We start from the raw sequence: 15,792 nt of genomic DNA on the forward strand, positions 1-15,792 counted from the left end.
ATTATCAACATTTTTCAACACTGAAATGCAGAATTTCAACTGCGTGTTTACTTTTGAATCCCTTTTGTCCCTCCAATGATATTTTTATGACATGAATAAAATAGTCTAAAATTACTCCATACTTTTGAGTCCAAATTTAAAAATATTAGTCGGAAAGCTGACGATGATATTGCCTCTGTTATCTTTGTCATGATATAGATAAAAGAAAAAAGATAAAAGGTATCGTTGGAGAGATATTTGTGAGTGGAACAATTTGAAATAAAAAAGTCTTTAAAAAAACTCTAAAAACGAAGATGAAAATAAAGAAGAAGAAAATGGAGATCTTGTAGAAAAGTACTATAACTTTCATTTTCTCTGGAGAGATTCTTTGATCTTGGTAGGTCATCACTGTGAAGAAATTTCACTAAAATATTCATTCAATATAAAGTTATGCTACAAAGTCAATAAGTCATTGACCCCAAAAAAACAGCAGAAAACAGCAGAAAACAGCGTTTTTAGACGTTAATCAGCTTATAACTTTGTTTAGTATCTTTTGACTGAATGATTATTTTTAAGAACTTTTTTCACAGTGATGATGTTCAATGATCAAGGATTCATTTCAGTGAAAATGATAGTTATAGCACATTTCTACAAGATCTTCATCTTTTTCGTCTCATTTTCATCTTCGTTTTAAAATTTTTTCAAAGATTTTTTTACTCCAAATTGTTCCACTCATTAATATCTTTCCAATGATACCAAATTTGTAAAGTTTGAAGAATGCCTTTAAAATTTCTAGGTAAAAGAAAAAAGAGTGCACACTTATCGTGAACAGACTTTAGTGTTTTTTATTACTCTTTATTTTTCGATTTTTATAAGTTTGAGCAGGGTTTTTTCTTTGTGCGTGGACGTCATAAAAGGAGCGCAAATATCCGTTAGTGAAAACGTATAAAAATACCTGGGAGACCAATTTAAATTTTTTTACTCTCGCTTTGTTACGGTGGCCCACAACTGCCACGTCAAAAAAAAGTCACGTCAAAAAGGAATTTCTGCGGAAAAAAGGAAAGTAAGAAGAATCTTACTAAAAGGATAAAAGAAAAAGTAAAAGCTAGCTGGTTTGATTTCTTTTGTACTTGTTATGTCTGCCTGGTGCAGCCTACATTGTTTCGTTGCTGTTTTCACAGGTATGGGTTGACTCGGAGGATTTGAAGAAGTTCTGAAGAACTTCTGTTATCTTTGTCATGATATAGACAAAAGACTTGAGGAGAGTAGAACAACGGAGACTTTTGTCGAAGTTTTGACGTTGTTAGCAAGGTATTCCCAAGAGGTATACCATCAAAGTTTATTATTTCAATTTATTATTTTAATGAGGCGGCAATGAAGCTAGCAGTTTTATCTTCAAAAATACAAAGGAGATGGATTTCCAGTCGTTTATATGTTCGATTTAATTAATAATGTTTAATTTTAATGATTGTTAATTACAAAGTTCATCGTCTTCACGATGACATCAAAAACAAATATTTCAAGGTAAAATATATACCCAAGTTCTATCAACCCTAATCAGCGCAGTCAGCAGAGTTTGGTAACGAAAATGCAACGAAAATTCTTCTCGGGAGGGAGAAAGTAATGTTGAGATAGTTAAACTATTAGAATGGTTTGCAGTCCAACGCAGAAGAGATTTGGGATAATGTCTCAACTATTATAATTGGAATATACTTGATTTGATTAAGTTGTTGCCTAAATGCCGTGCGCTAGAAAAGTCTTACTCTTAAATTCGCTACAGTTGGGTAGGTGCATGAAAAAATGTCGTCAAAATATTGTTAACTAAGTGCATTTTAAATAAGTATTATCAATACATTGTTTTTTCAGGCTGCATTCAAATTCGCTATGCCCTGTACCTCATCAAACATCATATACACTTCAAACGCGCTTGATATGGATGAAGTGGAGTGGCAGTGAAGGATGATGCATCTTTTCCATCCGGACCCGTAATTTGTGTGCAGATTATAATTTCAGTCAGAATTTGCAAGAGAAAGGGCAAAAAGTATGTAAAATTGCGCCACTTACCAATCCGTCAATTAGGCGTTTAAAAACCAATGGAATGATAATATTTCAAGGCTACGTTCGTTTCTTTCCTTTGTTTCGACCGTAAAGGTATTTAAAGCCTAAAAAAGCCTGGAATTTTCTCTTGCTTTTTCCTAATGTGATTTTCCTTGAAGTTTGGTGTAAGTAAAATCTGACGGTGATATAGCATTGAGTTCTTGATTGGTTACAGCATTCGCTCTCTTTGAATTCCCATGATCTGCAACAAACTCATAATCCTAAAAAAATGATAAATTAAAGGGTTATTTAGAAATGTTTTCCAAGTTTTAGAGACCAAACTTTGGAGTACCATTGAATATCAACTGATGTCAAAAAGTTATTTTTGACAGAGGTCAATATTCAAGTTATTGCTCAGTTCGATATTTTACGTGGATATCCGAGAGTAATCTAAGACTTTTCGACAGTCTTTTTCAGAAGGCTCATAGGTTGTCGACTCGGCTATCTAAGATCTGGGCAGGACAATACACGCTTTTCTTTTTATAAGAATGGTGTATTTTCATTCCATCATGGATATTCTTAACTTTTTGGCGAAAATCATCCAAAAATATTCTTACGGTATTCTTAGGTTAAGATCGAAATTGGCAATCTACAGGTTAAAATGCATTAAAAATGGCATTTTTAGGTTCAGTTGCTAAATTCCATGATGGTGATATTCTTACCATATTCTTAATTTTTTGGCCATTTTCATCATGGACATTCTTATAGAGTGTATTCTTATAAAAAAAAAAGCGTGTAGATGGAGCAGACTTATACAGAGCCAATACATAAAGGTTTTTTTTTTAAAGAGTGGTATTATTTGCTTACTCGTCAATTTTAATTCACAAGCTTTTTCACATTGGATTGGTACGACAAAATTGTTCAGAAAGAGGAAAAGAAAAACATTTTTTGCTTATATCAGCATAATATAATAATAGCCAGATACTGTACTGATATGAAATATGTGTGTATGATATGAAACGAGAACAGTTATGTTAAAATAAAACCTTTAATTTATAAGATGGTACTTGAAGCCTGTTTGCGCGATGCTTAATAATAAAAAGGAAGGATTAAGGATAAAGGCTTGGTGACACGAAAAGTTTTTTTCGCGTTGGTGCAATGCAACATGCCCCATCCCACCAACATAAGAAAAAAGTGCGTGTCCCATGGTTTCAATTTTTATTTCATGGGACAAAAGTTGAGGGGAATACACAAAAGACACGCTGATTTTGTCCCTGGGACAATGGAGCAAAATTGATTTGAATCGGTTTTGCTCCATTGTCAGAGGGACAAAAATGAGAGAAATTTTGTCCCACGTCAGAAATTGCGTATTTATAGTTAAAGATTACTCCTGGGAAAAGTAAAAAGATATTTTTAATTTGCACTACTCCATTATTTTTGAATTGAGGCTGTTCAAGGATATGAAAATGCGAAAAGTTACTTTTTTATCTACTGTGTTGCGACATTAGAAAGTGTTTCAGGTTGGTGGGATGGAGCATGTTGCATTGCACCAACGCAAAAAAAACTCGTGTCCCCAAACCTTAAGTGTGACAATCCAGGAAAAGAAGTGATAGGAGTTAAAGCCTAGCGGTTCTGAATAATAGTTTATTTACTGGATATCTTTGGTAAAAATGGAGCTCATGGTTTTACATAGACTGTCTTTGTCTTGCCAAGCTTTACAGGGCGAAAAGCTGATATATGAGAAAATGTTGTAGCTCATGACAAACGAATATCAACATTTTTATTTTAGTTACAACAGTCCCCCATTGGAATCCTTTATACTGGATACAACTATTGAGATATACAATCAATGTGTACCTGTCCATTAGTCGACTCTGTATTCACAATAACATTGTCTTTGACACCTTCGTAAGTTGGTCCTTTCTCCCCGAATTCACTAGGTTGATTTCCTAGATGCACAGTACACAAAAAAGTGAATTTAAAAAATACTGAAAAATATAATATCGATGTGTAAACTTAATAACTTTAAAGGTTTACCGGGTTGGAGTTTTGGCTCGTGTTCATTGAAAATAAGTATATTATGCTTGAAACTACAAATATGTCATAAATTCTTGCTTACCTTTCGTATTGTTTTGCCTCTGGTAAAAACGCACAATATAAAAGATTACCAGAGCTAGTAATAGCCCAATAACCAAACCGACGACAATGCCTATTCCAAGCCATGACCTTTTTTCATCTTCTAGAAAAACAAAAGATTTTGAAAATGGTTTTAATTTTGCTGCATCATCATTAAGAAAATCTCGGCAAAGAAAAAACATTGCAGTTTTAGCCTCTCCCCAACTATGAAACTCTTCATAATAATTCGCATCAAAGTTTCGTTTACCCAATTTTTTCTTTTTAAATATTATTCTCTTTTTGATGTTTTTCTCAAGAACACACAGTGAATACATACTAGTTGCACTCGGCACTGAGGTTGTCGTGGTTTTTGTAGTGGTTTTATTAAACGCAAAGTCAGTTTTTGATCCAATTTTCTTTCCCGTTGGAGAGTCATATTCAGCCCACATCAAAATTTGTGTTTGTTCTTGGCCCATTTCATCAATGAGCAAAGATGTTCCAGTCACTGGTCCTTTTGTTATGGCAGCTTCAATGTAGTAAGCAATTTTGTTGCTACACAACCCAGCTTCGATCTCCTTCCAAACGACTTTAGGTACTTTGTTTTCGTATGAAAATGATGATATTGTGACATCCAAAGGAAAATCTATTCAAGAAAAGCGGAGTAAGATTTTGAAGAATGAAAATTCATTCACTTTCACAGCCCTTCCAGAAATAGAATGTGCATATAAATTGATGTTTGCGAAAATATTAGCTAGGAAATTCAAACAAAATGGGGCACGGGAACGGGGACGGGACATGCCACTGGTTGTAAAATTTTGCATCTGACCAGTCTAAATTTTTTTTAGTCAATCAAATATATATTATGATAATTATTTTAACTAAACACAAAAGAAGATATATACAATTAAATTTTCCTGGGTAATACTTTTATATATATTGCACTATATAAAAAAAAAAAACCTAAAAAGTGGGCCACACACACAAAAAAAACAACCTGAAAAGACCAGAACGACAAGAAACTGAAAAGACTCGAAAGATAAAAAGTAAAATAATAATCTATAAAATGTTTTCTGGGGTGAATATTTTTCCCCGTGATCCACGTAAACACCTTACGGTTGAACGTAAAAGTGAAAAGCAAATCAATGTTCTCAATTTATTCGTCACGATTGACTGGGGAACCTTTCGCTTGTCGGCCAACAACTCGGATAGTCGTTGATAGAAACGAATACATTCCACGCCCATTGCACCGTTAGCCGCAAAAACGATTGGTGTGAATGTTCCATTTTCGGATTGTCGAACGCGTTCTCCGTACATACGCTTCTTCTCGTTTTCGTTCGTCTTCAAGCAGTTCTCAACTTTGGAATTGATGTGTCGCTGAGCAAAAAGGTTAAAAACCCTTACGTCAAAGAATGCTCGTTGACCATTCGTCCAAAAGTTAAGTGCGCTGATATCAAGTCTTGCTTCTCTGCTTTTGTTAGCTTGATTCGGGAGATCCTCATTACCGATGGGAAGCAAGATAGGTTCTTTTCGTACGTCGACGCAAACTTCGTTTAGCAGCTTTGCTGTGATGTCACGAATCTCGTTGTGACGCAAAGTTATGAAGCCACCCTTCTTACACGAAAGGGCATGAGCAACATCGAATTTCGCTCCACACGGACAATGTGTCGGGATTCTATCTAGGGGCCAATCGTATCGAATACGTATAGCGTCCCAGAACTCTTGTTTTGATAGTTCGTAACCTTCGTCTTTGATCGGAAGCACCGTCAGCCAGTTTGAAACCCCCTTTTGGTTGAGGGTTTCCATCTTTCGTTTGGTTGATTCATCGGATTCGTTCAGAAGTTGTTGAAGTTTGCCTTGATCTCGTAGATCTCGTTCTTTGCGAAGCTGACTTCTGGTCTTTTGATTCTCGTCATTCGAACCCAGAATCTGATTTTGAAGAGTTGTTGTGGCGTTCATCGAGTCTTGAAAGTTGCTTTCAGCTTCTTCTTCGAAGATCTTTAGTCCCAAACCACCAAGACGTGGTGGTAAGGACAACATCATGCGTTCTTTATCGTTGATGATGTGACCACCAACCAGAGCAGGAATCAGCCGATGTCTGACCACTTCGTCAACTTGCTTGATTTCTTCGGATATACCCGGGATCGTTCTCAGGAAATACGTCAGCTTGTGTTGATAGCTTGTAACGTAAGCAGCATATGCCGATTGAGGATATGTGGCGGCTATGTCAGCAAGGAGGATGATTTCATCCTTCCACTTGCTGATCTTTTCGTTGATGTAGTTTCGTTTGTTTTCGTCTGTCCCAATGACCGCGCCTAGATGACGTTCACCTTCAGTGGAGATCTGAATCTGTGTACCTGCGAATACTTCGGTTGCTTCGGTGAGCTTGGTTTCTTTTACTATCAGCCAAGATTTCGATGGTTGCGGGAAGTATCCGTATGCAGGGCCAATTTCAAGGAGATGGTCCCACCATTGTTTGAGTGACTGGATGTCTCCTGCTGCGGTGATATCGTCTGCAAAACCCACCATCTTGTTGTGTTTGTCGGCAATCGCCATCAGCATGATATTCATCATGGGGGTTATTCCCAAAGCGTAGATGGCCATACCAAGAGGATCGCCTTGAGTTGTGCCTTCTCTGGATTTGAGTTCCAACCCTCCAATGACAAACAATCTTGCAGGATTGGTGTAGCAGTTGGTGGTGTATGTAGCGATCTCAGGGCAGATGTACTTGATGTTATGTAATAGCACACCTCTATTAAGATTGTTGAACGCGTTTGCTGCGTCCACCAGAATTACTGCATCTGTATCTTCGTTGGAATACATCTTCCGCATTGCGTGTATTGCAGCTTCACTTCCTGATTGACGCCCGCACATCTGCGCTTTGTTGGTTGCTTTGACGACGTCTTTGGAGAAAGCTGACATGACAACCTTCCCCATAATTCGCCTCAGGACCTCTCCGACTCCAATTGGTCGTAGGCCCGGATTTTTGTCAAGCGGGACTAGTCTTGATGCCATCAATGGTGACAATGATGTGTCGTCGACTTCTTTGATGCAAATCGTCTTGATCAGCTCAGCAATCGCTTTTCTAAGATCGGAGCCAGCATCTCCATAGTCACGAGACATTAGGATTGGTCTCCACCCATCAGCATCCATTCCAGATGGACCCGAACCACCACGTGTGATCTTCGCTGCTTCATACACCATCTTTTCGTCGATGACGTCAAATATTATGTTTTCGACCGTTGGAAGTGGACCTTGCATTAGAACGTCTTCACGCACTTCTCGTCCGATGGGATGTTTTGTCTTTAAAAGATCGATGGTATTGGCGTTCAAAGGCAGCACACCCCCACTCATATTGTTTGTTAGAAGCTTTATCGCCGAGTTCACGTTCCCCTTGCTCATCCGTTCGCGAAACTTTCTTGAAATCACATTGATGTTTTTCTTACGTTCAGTTTTCGGCAGTCGATTTTGTAGAGCTTGGGCCTCTCGTAGAAGCTGATCGAATTGCCCATTCTTCCAATGTGCCAATCTTCTTGTTAGCGCGTTGACATGGTCTTTGCTTTTAGATGTTCTCGATGGTTTCTGGAGCAGCAAAGCTGGCATAACATGAACGGCGTACATTGCACAAGTCTTGATAGGACTCTCAGCAACCCATTCGTTTATCAGTCTAGTCATTTCACGAATATACTCTTTCCCTGATGCACCCTTGGGAAGCATAAACAGATTCTTCCGCCAGAAAACAATCTTTTCGTAGCAGTTTTTCAGGTAGACTATCGCCTCTTCCCCTGGAGTCGGGCCCCAAAAGAATTGTTGAGCATGAAAATCTGGAGTGTCTTGTTGCTGTCGGATTTCATTTTGTAGCAGTGGTGGTATCGGAGCAACTGGGGGTTGCGGTGCAGCTGGAGGTTGTCTGACATCGTTTGGTCGTTGAACCGCGCCATTGCAGAATCGTAGATGTTGAAGTACACCCCTGTTTGATCGATAGCTCTTACCACATCGTCCACATCTTGCCTCCTCGACAGGCTCGTTTTGCCGGTTTCCAATGTTTGGTTGGACGGAATTGTCGTTTGTCCCTTCCATTTTAGCAAACAATCATTAAATCTTCTCAGAAACATTCACTTCTCTGCAAGTTTCTTCGCTAGAATGTCTCTTTAAACAATTTATCGTTCAGTTTACTTTTTCCGAAGCGGAGCATGACCGTCCGCCATTTTGCTTAACCGTCAATTACCAGTCTAAATTCCGTTTCTAACAGAGTCCAATGTTTAAAAAAAAACCTGATTTCTGACCGAGTCTGTTTTTTGGAATCTATAATGACATGGCCCCCTAGGTCAGCTGTTAAGGAAAGTACCCACATTTGCTCAATTTATGATATTCATGACGTAATGTTTTCTACGGAAATACCCCGGTTTTAGCCAGTAGTGGCAAATTTGAACTAGATAAAAGTTGTATAAAATTTGCCACTACTGGCAAAAACACGGGCCTTTCTGTAGAAAACATTACGTCATGAATATCATGAATTCACTTACCAGTCAAAATTATTGTGCTTCTTCCAGTCAAAGGTATGCTTCCTTGTAAATTTGGCGAAGTTATTGTATATAATAACTCACGACCACAATTCACAGCAGCTATCGGGGGAAGCTCAAACTCTATGGTATATTGGTTATCTCGACTTGGTCCAGTAACCATGCTTTTTACACTTGATTCACTTGAGCTTGGAAATGTGTACGATATTTCTGGTGCTGGATTGCTTTGAATACACAGTTTGAATCTTGGTGTAGCATTCCATCCAACGATATATTTTGACTCAAGATCTTCTCCACAATAAAGTGGCCCACCTAGAAAATACGGTCAACCGGCATGGAAATTACTTTTGATAGTTTTGATAATTCAAAATATAATTTTGCACCTTTCTTTACAAAGAGGCTTCACTTTCACTTAATGTGTTTGATGTGGTAAGAGGCTTTTACTGACAAAATTTTTATACCTAAGTGTAGCAGTCAATCACCTAGAGTACAATTCTCGTTTTGCTGATACGTTTCATCCTATTGCAAGTCTTTGTAGACTCTCTTTTTCACTTGGAAAATCGCTGTAAATCTTAGGATCTTGCTGGATTTCTCAAGGATTGTTTATCCAATTGTTATCAAACTTTCACTTAATAGAGAGCAGTCACAATCTAACAGCGATAGTCAAATTCAACAAATTTGCATTTTTCTAAGAAAATCATGGAAAATCGCTACTAAAACCAACTTAAACCAGCCAACATCCAACCATCGAAAACTGCATTCTCATTAAAACATCTACAATGACGTCCAAAAGACAAAAGATAACTCCAAATCCTCTTTGCACCACCGCCTCATGTGTAGACGATCGTAATCAAGACAGTTTGGCATGTTCAAAGTGCAACAGACTAGTACATTTTCTTTTTACTAGATTACCACCATATATGCTACAATGCTTTAAAGATGACAGAAGAACCAGCTGTAAATACGTCTGTCCAAACTGCGTTACAGTTTCTAAAGACCTTTCGAATCTCGTTACCTCTGCTGCAACACAACCGTCACTAAAAACCGCCGCAGAATTAGCGAAACTCAAAGAAACTATCAAAGAAAACGAAAAAACGATCAAGAAACTGAAAACAACATAACAACATCTTCTTGAAATTGTCGAATCTCAGAAACAAGAGCTTACAGAGTTAAAAACTAAACTCTCTAATGATCCAGCCTTGCACACCGTAGAATACGTCGAAAACAAACTAGAAAAGAAGCTAGAAGATTTCCGGACGGAAATTCTGTCAACTCTTAAAGAAGAGTGTAAAAGATCATACGCCGCTGCTGTTGTCTCTACCAATTGTGAGACCACCACTCCGAACAATGATATCAAGACTGTTATCAAAGAAGTCCGTGATGAGGAGGCAGCGGAAGAAAGAGATCAAATCAGACGGTCAAAAAACTTGATTATCCACGGCGTTGAAGAGACAACAACAAATGATGCTCCTAAGAAAGATGAGACATGGGTAACATCACTCATTGAAAAGCTCCATGTCAAAGTAGACATAAAACGTATCTCAAGAATTGGCAAATCAACTGATGGGAAAAAGCGCCCACTCATTGTTACTCTAAACAGTGAGGAGGAAAAGGATAGTGTGTTTGGAAATCTTCCAGCATTGAAAGGAATAGAGATGTACAAGGGTGTGAGCGTTTGCGAGGATCTAACTTTAGACCAAAGAAAGAAGTATAAAGAAAAGGCAACTGACGCAAAAACGAAGAACCAGACTGAAAAAGATGGAATTTGGAGAGTAATAGGTTCCGCAAAAAACGGGTTCCGCCTCAAGAAGATAATGGCCAACAATCGCCAAAATTAACTAAGAAACCATTGACAAATAAAGTAGAAAATAAGAAGCAAAAACAAAAACAAACACGACAAAAATTAAACATTATGTATACAAACGCAGACCAGCTTACGAAAAAGAAGAAACGATAACTAGACCAGCTAGTTTTAAATGAAAAGCCCCATATTATAGCAATATGCGAAGTAAAACCAAAAAAATGGAAAAAAGAGCGCTTGATTCAGGACTATGTCGTCAAAGATTACTCTGAGCCTTATGAAACGAATTCCTTGAATAAAGTCGGTCGTGGAATTGTCATCCTTATACACAAGTCAATAAAAAACCTTGTTCTTGAAGTGAGACCTACCCATGATTTTCAAGAAGTATGCATGCTAGAGATCAAGTTAGAAGGATCAAACTGTTTACTCTTTGCATGTATGTATAGGAGTCCTACTAATACGAACACATCAGCCAGGAATAACATTACATTGAACCTTCTCTTAAAGGAAATTGCGTTCAACAACAAATATACTCACAAATGTATCGTCGGTGATTTCAACTACAAAGACATCAACTGGAAAAACTGGTCCACTCCTCACGACGAAACAAAGGAAGATGAAAAATTCCTGGACGCTCTAAGAGACGCCTTTTTCTACCAACACGTTGATGAACCCACCCGAGCTAGAGGGACGGACACACCTTCCCTTATCGATCTAATCCTGACAAACGAAGAACACCAAGTCAATAATCTAACCTATCTAGCCCCCCTTGACAAAAGCGATCATAGTGTTCTCTCATTCACATTTGAATGTTATTTTGAAACCGAGCCTGTAGGTGCGAAATACAATTACAATAAAGCAGACTACGAAGCGATGAAAGGAGATCTTGAAAATTATGAATGGGTTACTGGTTTCATTAGCAGGGCAGACGTCACACATGTTAATGAATGCTGGAATATGTTACGAGATAAACTTCTTGACCTTAGGAACCAATACGTACCATGCACAAAAGAAGAAAACTCTTATAAAAGAAAGAGGAAATTTGCGATTTCTACAGAACTCCGAAAAACCATCAAAGAAAAGCGTCGTCTCCACCGCAAATGGATAAGGTCGATTGGCACATCAACAGAACAGAGAAGTAGTAACTCATCACTCTGTTATAGGGATGAAGATAAAGCAGACGTACTACAGGATCAATTTTGTAGTGTTTTTACACAAGAGCCTGCTGGACCACTACCAGAGTTTGCATCACGTACAGACTCATGTGTAACTTTCGATCTCACCATTGAAATGGTCCGAAAAGAACTGAAAGGCTTGAACCCTAACAAGTCACTGGGACCAGATGAGATACATCCTGCTATGTTGAAGGCGTTAGCTTTCTATATTGCTGTCCCCCTATACATTGTTATGTCCAAATCCTTCGCAGAAAGTACACTACCGGATGATTGGAAAATTGCGCACGTATCCCCGATCTATAAGAAAGGAAAAAAGAACTTGGCAGAAAATTACAGGCCAGTTAGCTTGACTTCAATTGCTTGTAGATTGATGGAAAGAATCGTTAAAGATCAAATAATGAAGTTCCTAGTTGACAAAAAGTTACTTTCTGACAAGCAACACGGATTCTTGGGGAAAAGATCAACAGTCACACAATTATTGAGTTACCTTGATAAATGTTCAGACTCAATATCAGAAAGTAAAGTGGTAGATGTTATCTATTTCGACTTTGCCAAGGCCTTCGATACAGTTCCACACCGCAGATTACTCAAGAAACTCGACGCATACGGTATCAAAGGATTCACGTTAGACTGGATCAAATCCTTTCTGTCGGATCGATATCAGTATGTCAAGGTAAATGGTAAACTATCCAAGGAAGGTAAAGTACTCAGCGGTGTCCCACAGGGAAGTGTTCTTGGTCCATTACTTTTTGTGTTATATATCAACGATCTACCTGAGGTTACAAGCTCTGATATGTACCTCTTTGCAGACGACACTAAGCTTGTTGAGGAGATAAATAGTGCTGAAGATGCCATTCGCTTGCAACATGATATCGATGCAATGGAAAGATGGTCAAAGGACTGGCTACTCAGATTCCACCCAGATAAATGCCACGTGCTAACACTAGGAAAATTTTGGAACATCAAACATGCCCATCCATACAACATAGACGGGTTAATCCTGGAGCATGTGGATCAAGAAAAAGATCTCGGAGTGATTATCGTTGGGGAACTGAATTTTGAAGAACACATCTTTGGTAAAATCAAGAAAGCTAACTCAATCGTTGGTCTGATCAGCAGAAGTTTTGACTTTCTTTCACCAGAAATGCTCCGCACTCTTTTTATAGCGTTCGTCCGACCTCATCTTGAGTACGCTCAAGCCGTTTGGTCTCCACGACTCATCAAACACATCGATGCCATCGAGAGTGTTCAGCGAAGGGCCACGAGACTGGTTAGCGGGTACAAGAACAAATCTTACGAATACCGTCTCCGTAAGATTAACCTTCCGACACTGAAAATGAGACGTAAAATTGGCGATATGGTTGAAGTATATAAACATCTTCACGTTTATGATAAATCATCGGCCTGTCAAAAGTTTGTCCTTCGCGAACGCCCGAAACGTCAGCACGATTACGAACTACAAAGAAACTTTGCAAATGATGGTGTCAGAGGGTATCAAACAAATTCGTTGTTCTACAGAAGTATTGACATATGGAATGGTCTTGGAGTTGATGTTGTAGCTGCAACATCTGTCGCCAACTTCAAAGAAAAATTGCTCGCAGAATGGGAAAAAGATCTCCATAAATTGTAAAATGTTAAGCATGATTATTTCATAGAGGTCGATAGACCTGGGAAATATATTACTGTAAATAAATATGTATACCGTATTTTCGAATAAACGCCAGGGGCGTTTATAAAATTTTTTCGATTTTAGGATGGGCGTTTATTCGAGGGGGGGAGCGTTTAAAAGAAAGGGGCGTTTATTGAATTATTTTAGTCTAAAGTCGAATATTTAGAGCAAATATACCCTTTGTTTTAGTTCTTTATCAGGATTTTATTGCAAAATTTCTTTGGTTCAACGATTAAAATTGCATCTGGTTACAAGAAATGAATAAAATCTTCCTTTTCAAACCCAATCAACACTGGTATTGAAGTATTAAGGTCACACGTTTCTAATAAACGCCCCTTCCCTAGAGGCGGCGTTCATTCGAAGGGGACGTTTATTTGAGGGGGGCGTTTTTTAAATAATTTTCCTTTTAGGAGGGGCGCTTATTCGAGGGCGCGTTAAAAAGAAGGGGCGTTCATTCGAAGTAATACGGTATACATATAAAAATATATGAAAATTATTTTTGAAATTCAGATTACGTCAGCAAAAAATATCAGCAATACCCATAACTTACCCAAGTCCCCTTAGAGGGGATTTTCGTCCAGTCAATGCAATAACTAAATAAAAAGGAGACTAGGTTTGCGAAGATTTTGAAAATCACCAGGTCATCGAGACAAGGGCATATATATAAATATAATCCTGTGAACATAGATCATTTTATTACCTTGAACTATCAAGCTTATTGTAGAATCAATATCAGATAATTTAGTGAAGCCGTTGTCCAAAATAGCCCCTGTAATTCTCAATTCTATTGTAGAATCATTGAAATCCACATTTTTGATTGTAGCTTTTAGATAGGTGACACTTTTCTCGACGGTCAATCTGTCTTTGAAGAGTGCTTTTCCTTCAACACTAACTTTACCCCACTGTTGGGTCCATAATTCAGTTGTTCCATTCAAAAGCTTTAAACCAACGTCTTGGTCACCGTTTTCCAGCACGATGTTCCATTGGAACAAGGCATCGTTTCCAATTGATACAGTGGTTGAACTCACACCGTTTACAGGTTTTACTGAGGACACACTTAATGCTGAAATGATAACATAAAGATATATTTAAATACTAGAGCAAATATCTGAGAAAACCGGTATCAATCAGATATTACATGTCCTGACCTTATATTTGGTATTGCGATTTATTAACTGGAGGAAAGTGATATTCAACGAAGCAAAGCGTTAAGTTCAGGGAAAATCACCTGCTACGAGTGTGGTTTAAGAAGATGAGCGGGTCTAAAGGTTTGAAGTCTATTCACGATAAGTGTGCACTCTTTTTTCTTTTACCTATAACTTTTGAAGGAATTCTTCAATCTTTATAAATTTGGTATCATTGGAAAGATATTAGTGAGTGGAACAATTTGAAATAAAAAAATCTTCCAAAAAATTCTAAAAGTGAAGATGAAAATGAAGAAGAAAAAAAGGAAGATCTTGTAGAAAAGTGCTATAACTTTCATTTTCACTGAAGAGATTCTTTGATCTTAGTAGATCATCACTGTGAAGAAATTTCATTAAAATATTTATATTGAATAAATATTTTAATATCAAAGAATCTCTCCAGTGAAAATGGAAGTTATAAAACTTTTCTACAAGATCTTCATTTTATTTCTTCTTCATTTTTATCTTCATTTCTATAATATTTTTAAAGTTTTTTTATTTCAAATTGTTCCACTCACTAATATCTTTCCAATGATACCAAATTTTTAAAGAATGAAGAATTCCTTCAAAAGTTATAGGTAAATAAGTTACTTGTTTCGACGATAACAGCAACAAAAAGAATTTTCAGTAAAATCTTCATCACGCACAAAGTTAACAAAATGTTATCAAAAGTTCCACACAAATTCTGTAAACACAAAAACACAAACAGGATAAAAAAGCAGGAAAATTTAGCTTTCATTCGTAATCAAATATCATATCTAAGCAAGTAATTTATAAAAAAGATCTTTTAATTAAATCCCTTGTTCTAAGAAAGAAGCCATTGTGTGACAACAAGAGGATAGAAATCTGCCGATTGCTTCGAAACCGATATCTATCCTTAGACAGTTGTTCCAGACCAATTAAAAAGAACGACAAAATAATTACGTTAATTTGCACATGCGTATATGTCTCTATTCTCTATTTAGGTGAGTTAGAAACATTAGCTGAACTGCGGTATTTTGGTGTGTGTAAAATACATAACATACTACGAGTTCGGAGACTTTTAACATAACATTTGAAACTGTGTGGAAAGTTTGGGAACCAGTGTAATATAAAAGTATGATAGGAGATTTTTTCTGATACAATTTTTCTAATAAGAACAAACTTTTCTAATAACATACCTTTGCACACCAAAACCATCCACAATAGATTTTCTAAGCTTGGAACAATATAATTTCTATCCCCATCGGGCTTTCAATAAGATATTTTATCCCCACTGAGGCAAAAACTTCCACCGGGGCTGTGAGACAGGATTGTCCTAAACATCCAAAGA

At 37.4% G+C, this 15,792-nt stretch overlaps 2 protein-coding genes across 2 annotated transcripts in view; both read right to left on the reverse strand.

Moving 5' to 3' along the window:
* LOC136821970 (centrobin-like) overlaps nt 1–15,792 on the reverse strand; it is an 80,447-nt gene that overhangs the window by 63,657 nt on the left and 998 nt on the right. The gene's annotated exons all lie outside the window — the stretch shown is intronic.
* Nucleotides 1,689–15,199, reverse strand: LOC136821973 (uncharacterized). The gene is made up of 7 exons (XM_067078191.1): nt 15,072–15,199; nt 13,997–14,359; nt 8,655–8,963; nt 4,469–4,774; nt 4,136–4,255; nt 3,874–3,965; nt 1,689–2,297 (listed from the first exon to the last, which is right to left on the reverse strand). Exons 1-7 carry the CDS (start codon nt 15,118–15,120, stop codon nt 2,175–2,177), a joined length of 1,362 nt encoding a protein of 453 aa, XP_066934292.1. The 5' UTR covers nt 15,121–15,199; the 3' UTR covers nt 1,689–2,174.

Source organism: Clytia hemisphaerica, unplaced genomic scaffold (genome assembly GCF_902728285.1).
Source record: "Clytia hemisphaerica strain Z4C2 unplaced genomic scaffold, Clytia hemisphaerica genome assembly, whole genome shotgun sequence".
Lineage (NCBI taxonomy): Eukaryota > Metazoa > Cnidaria > Hydrozoa > Leptothecata > Clytiidae > Clytia > Clytia hemisphaerica.

Coding starts and splice junctions, on each gene's coding strand:
- LOC136821973 (XM_067078191.1), bottom strand. CDS start 15,120: ATGAAGATTTTACTGAAAATTCTTTTTGTTGCTGTTATCGTCGAAACA. Junction 4,775..8,654: donor AAGCACAATAATTTTGACTG/GTAAGTGAATTC, acceptor TTTCTTGAATAG/ATTTTCCTTTGGATGTCACA. Junction 4,256..4,468: donor CTCAGTGCCGAGTGCAACTA/GTATGTATTCAC, acceptor TTGTTTTTCTAG/AAGATGAAAAAAGGTCATGG.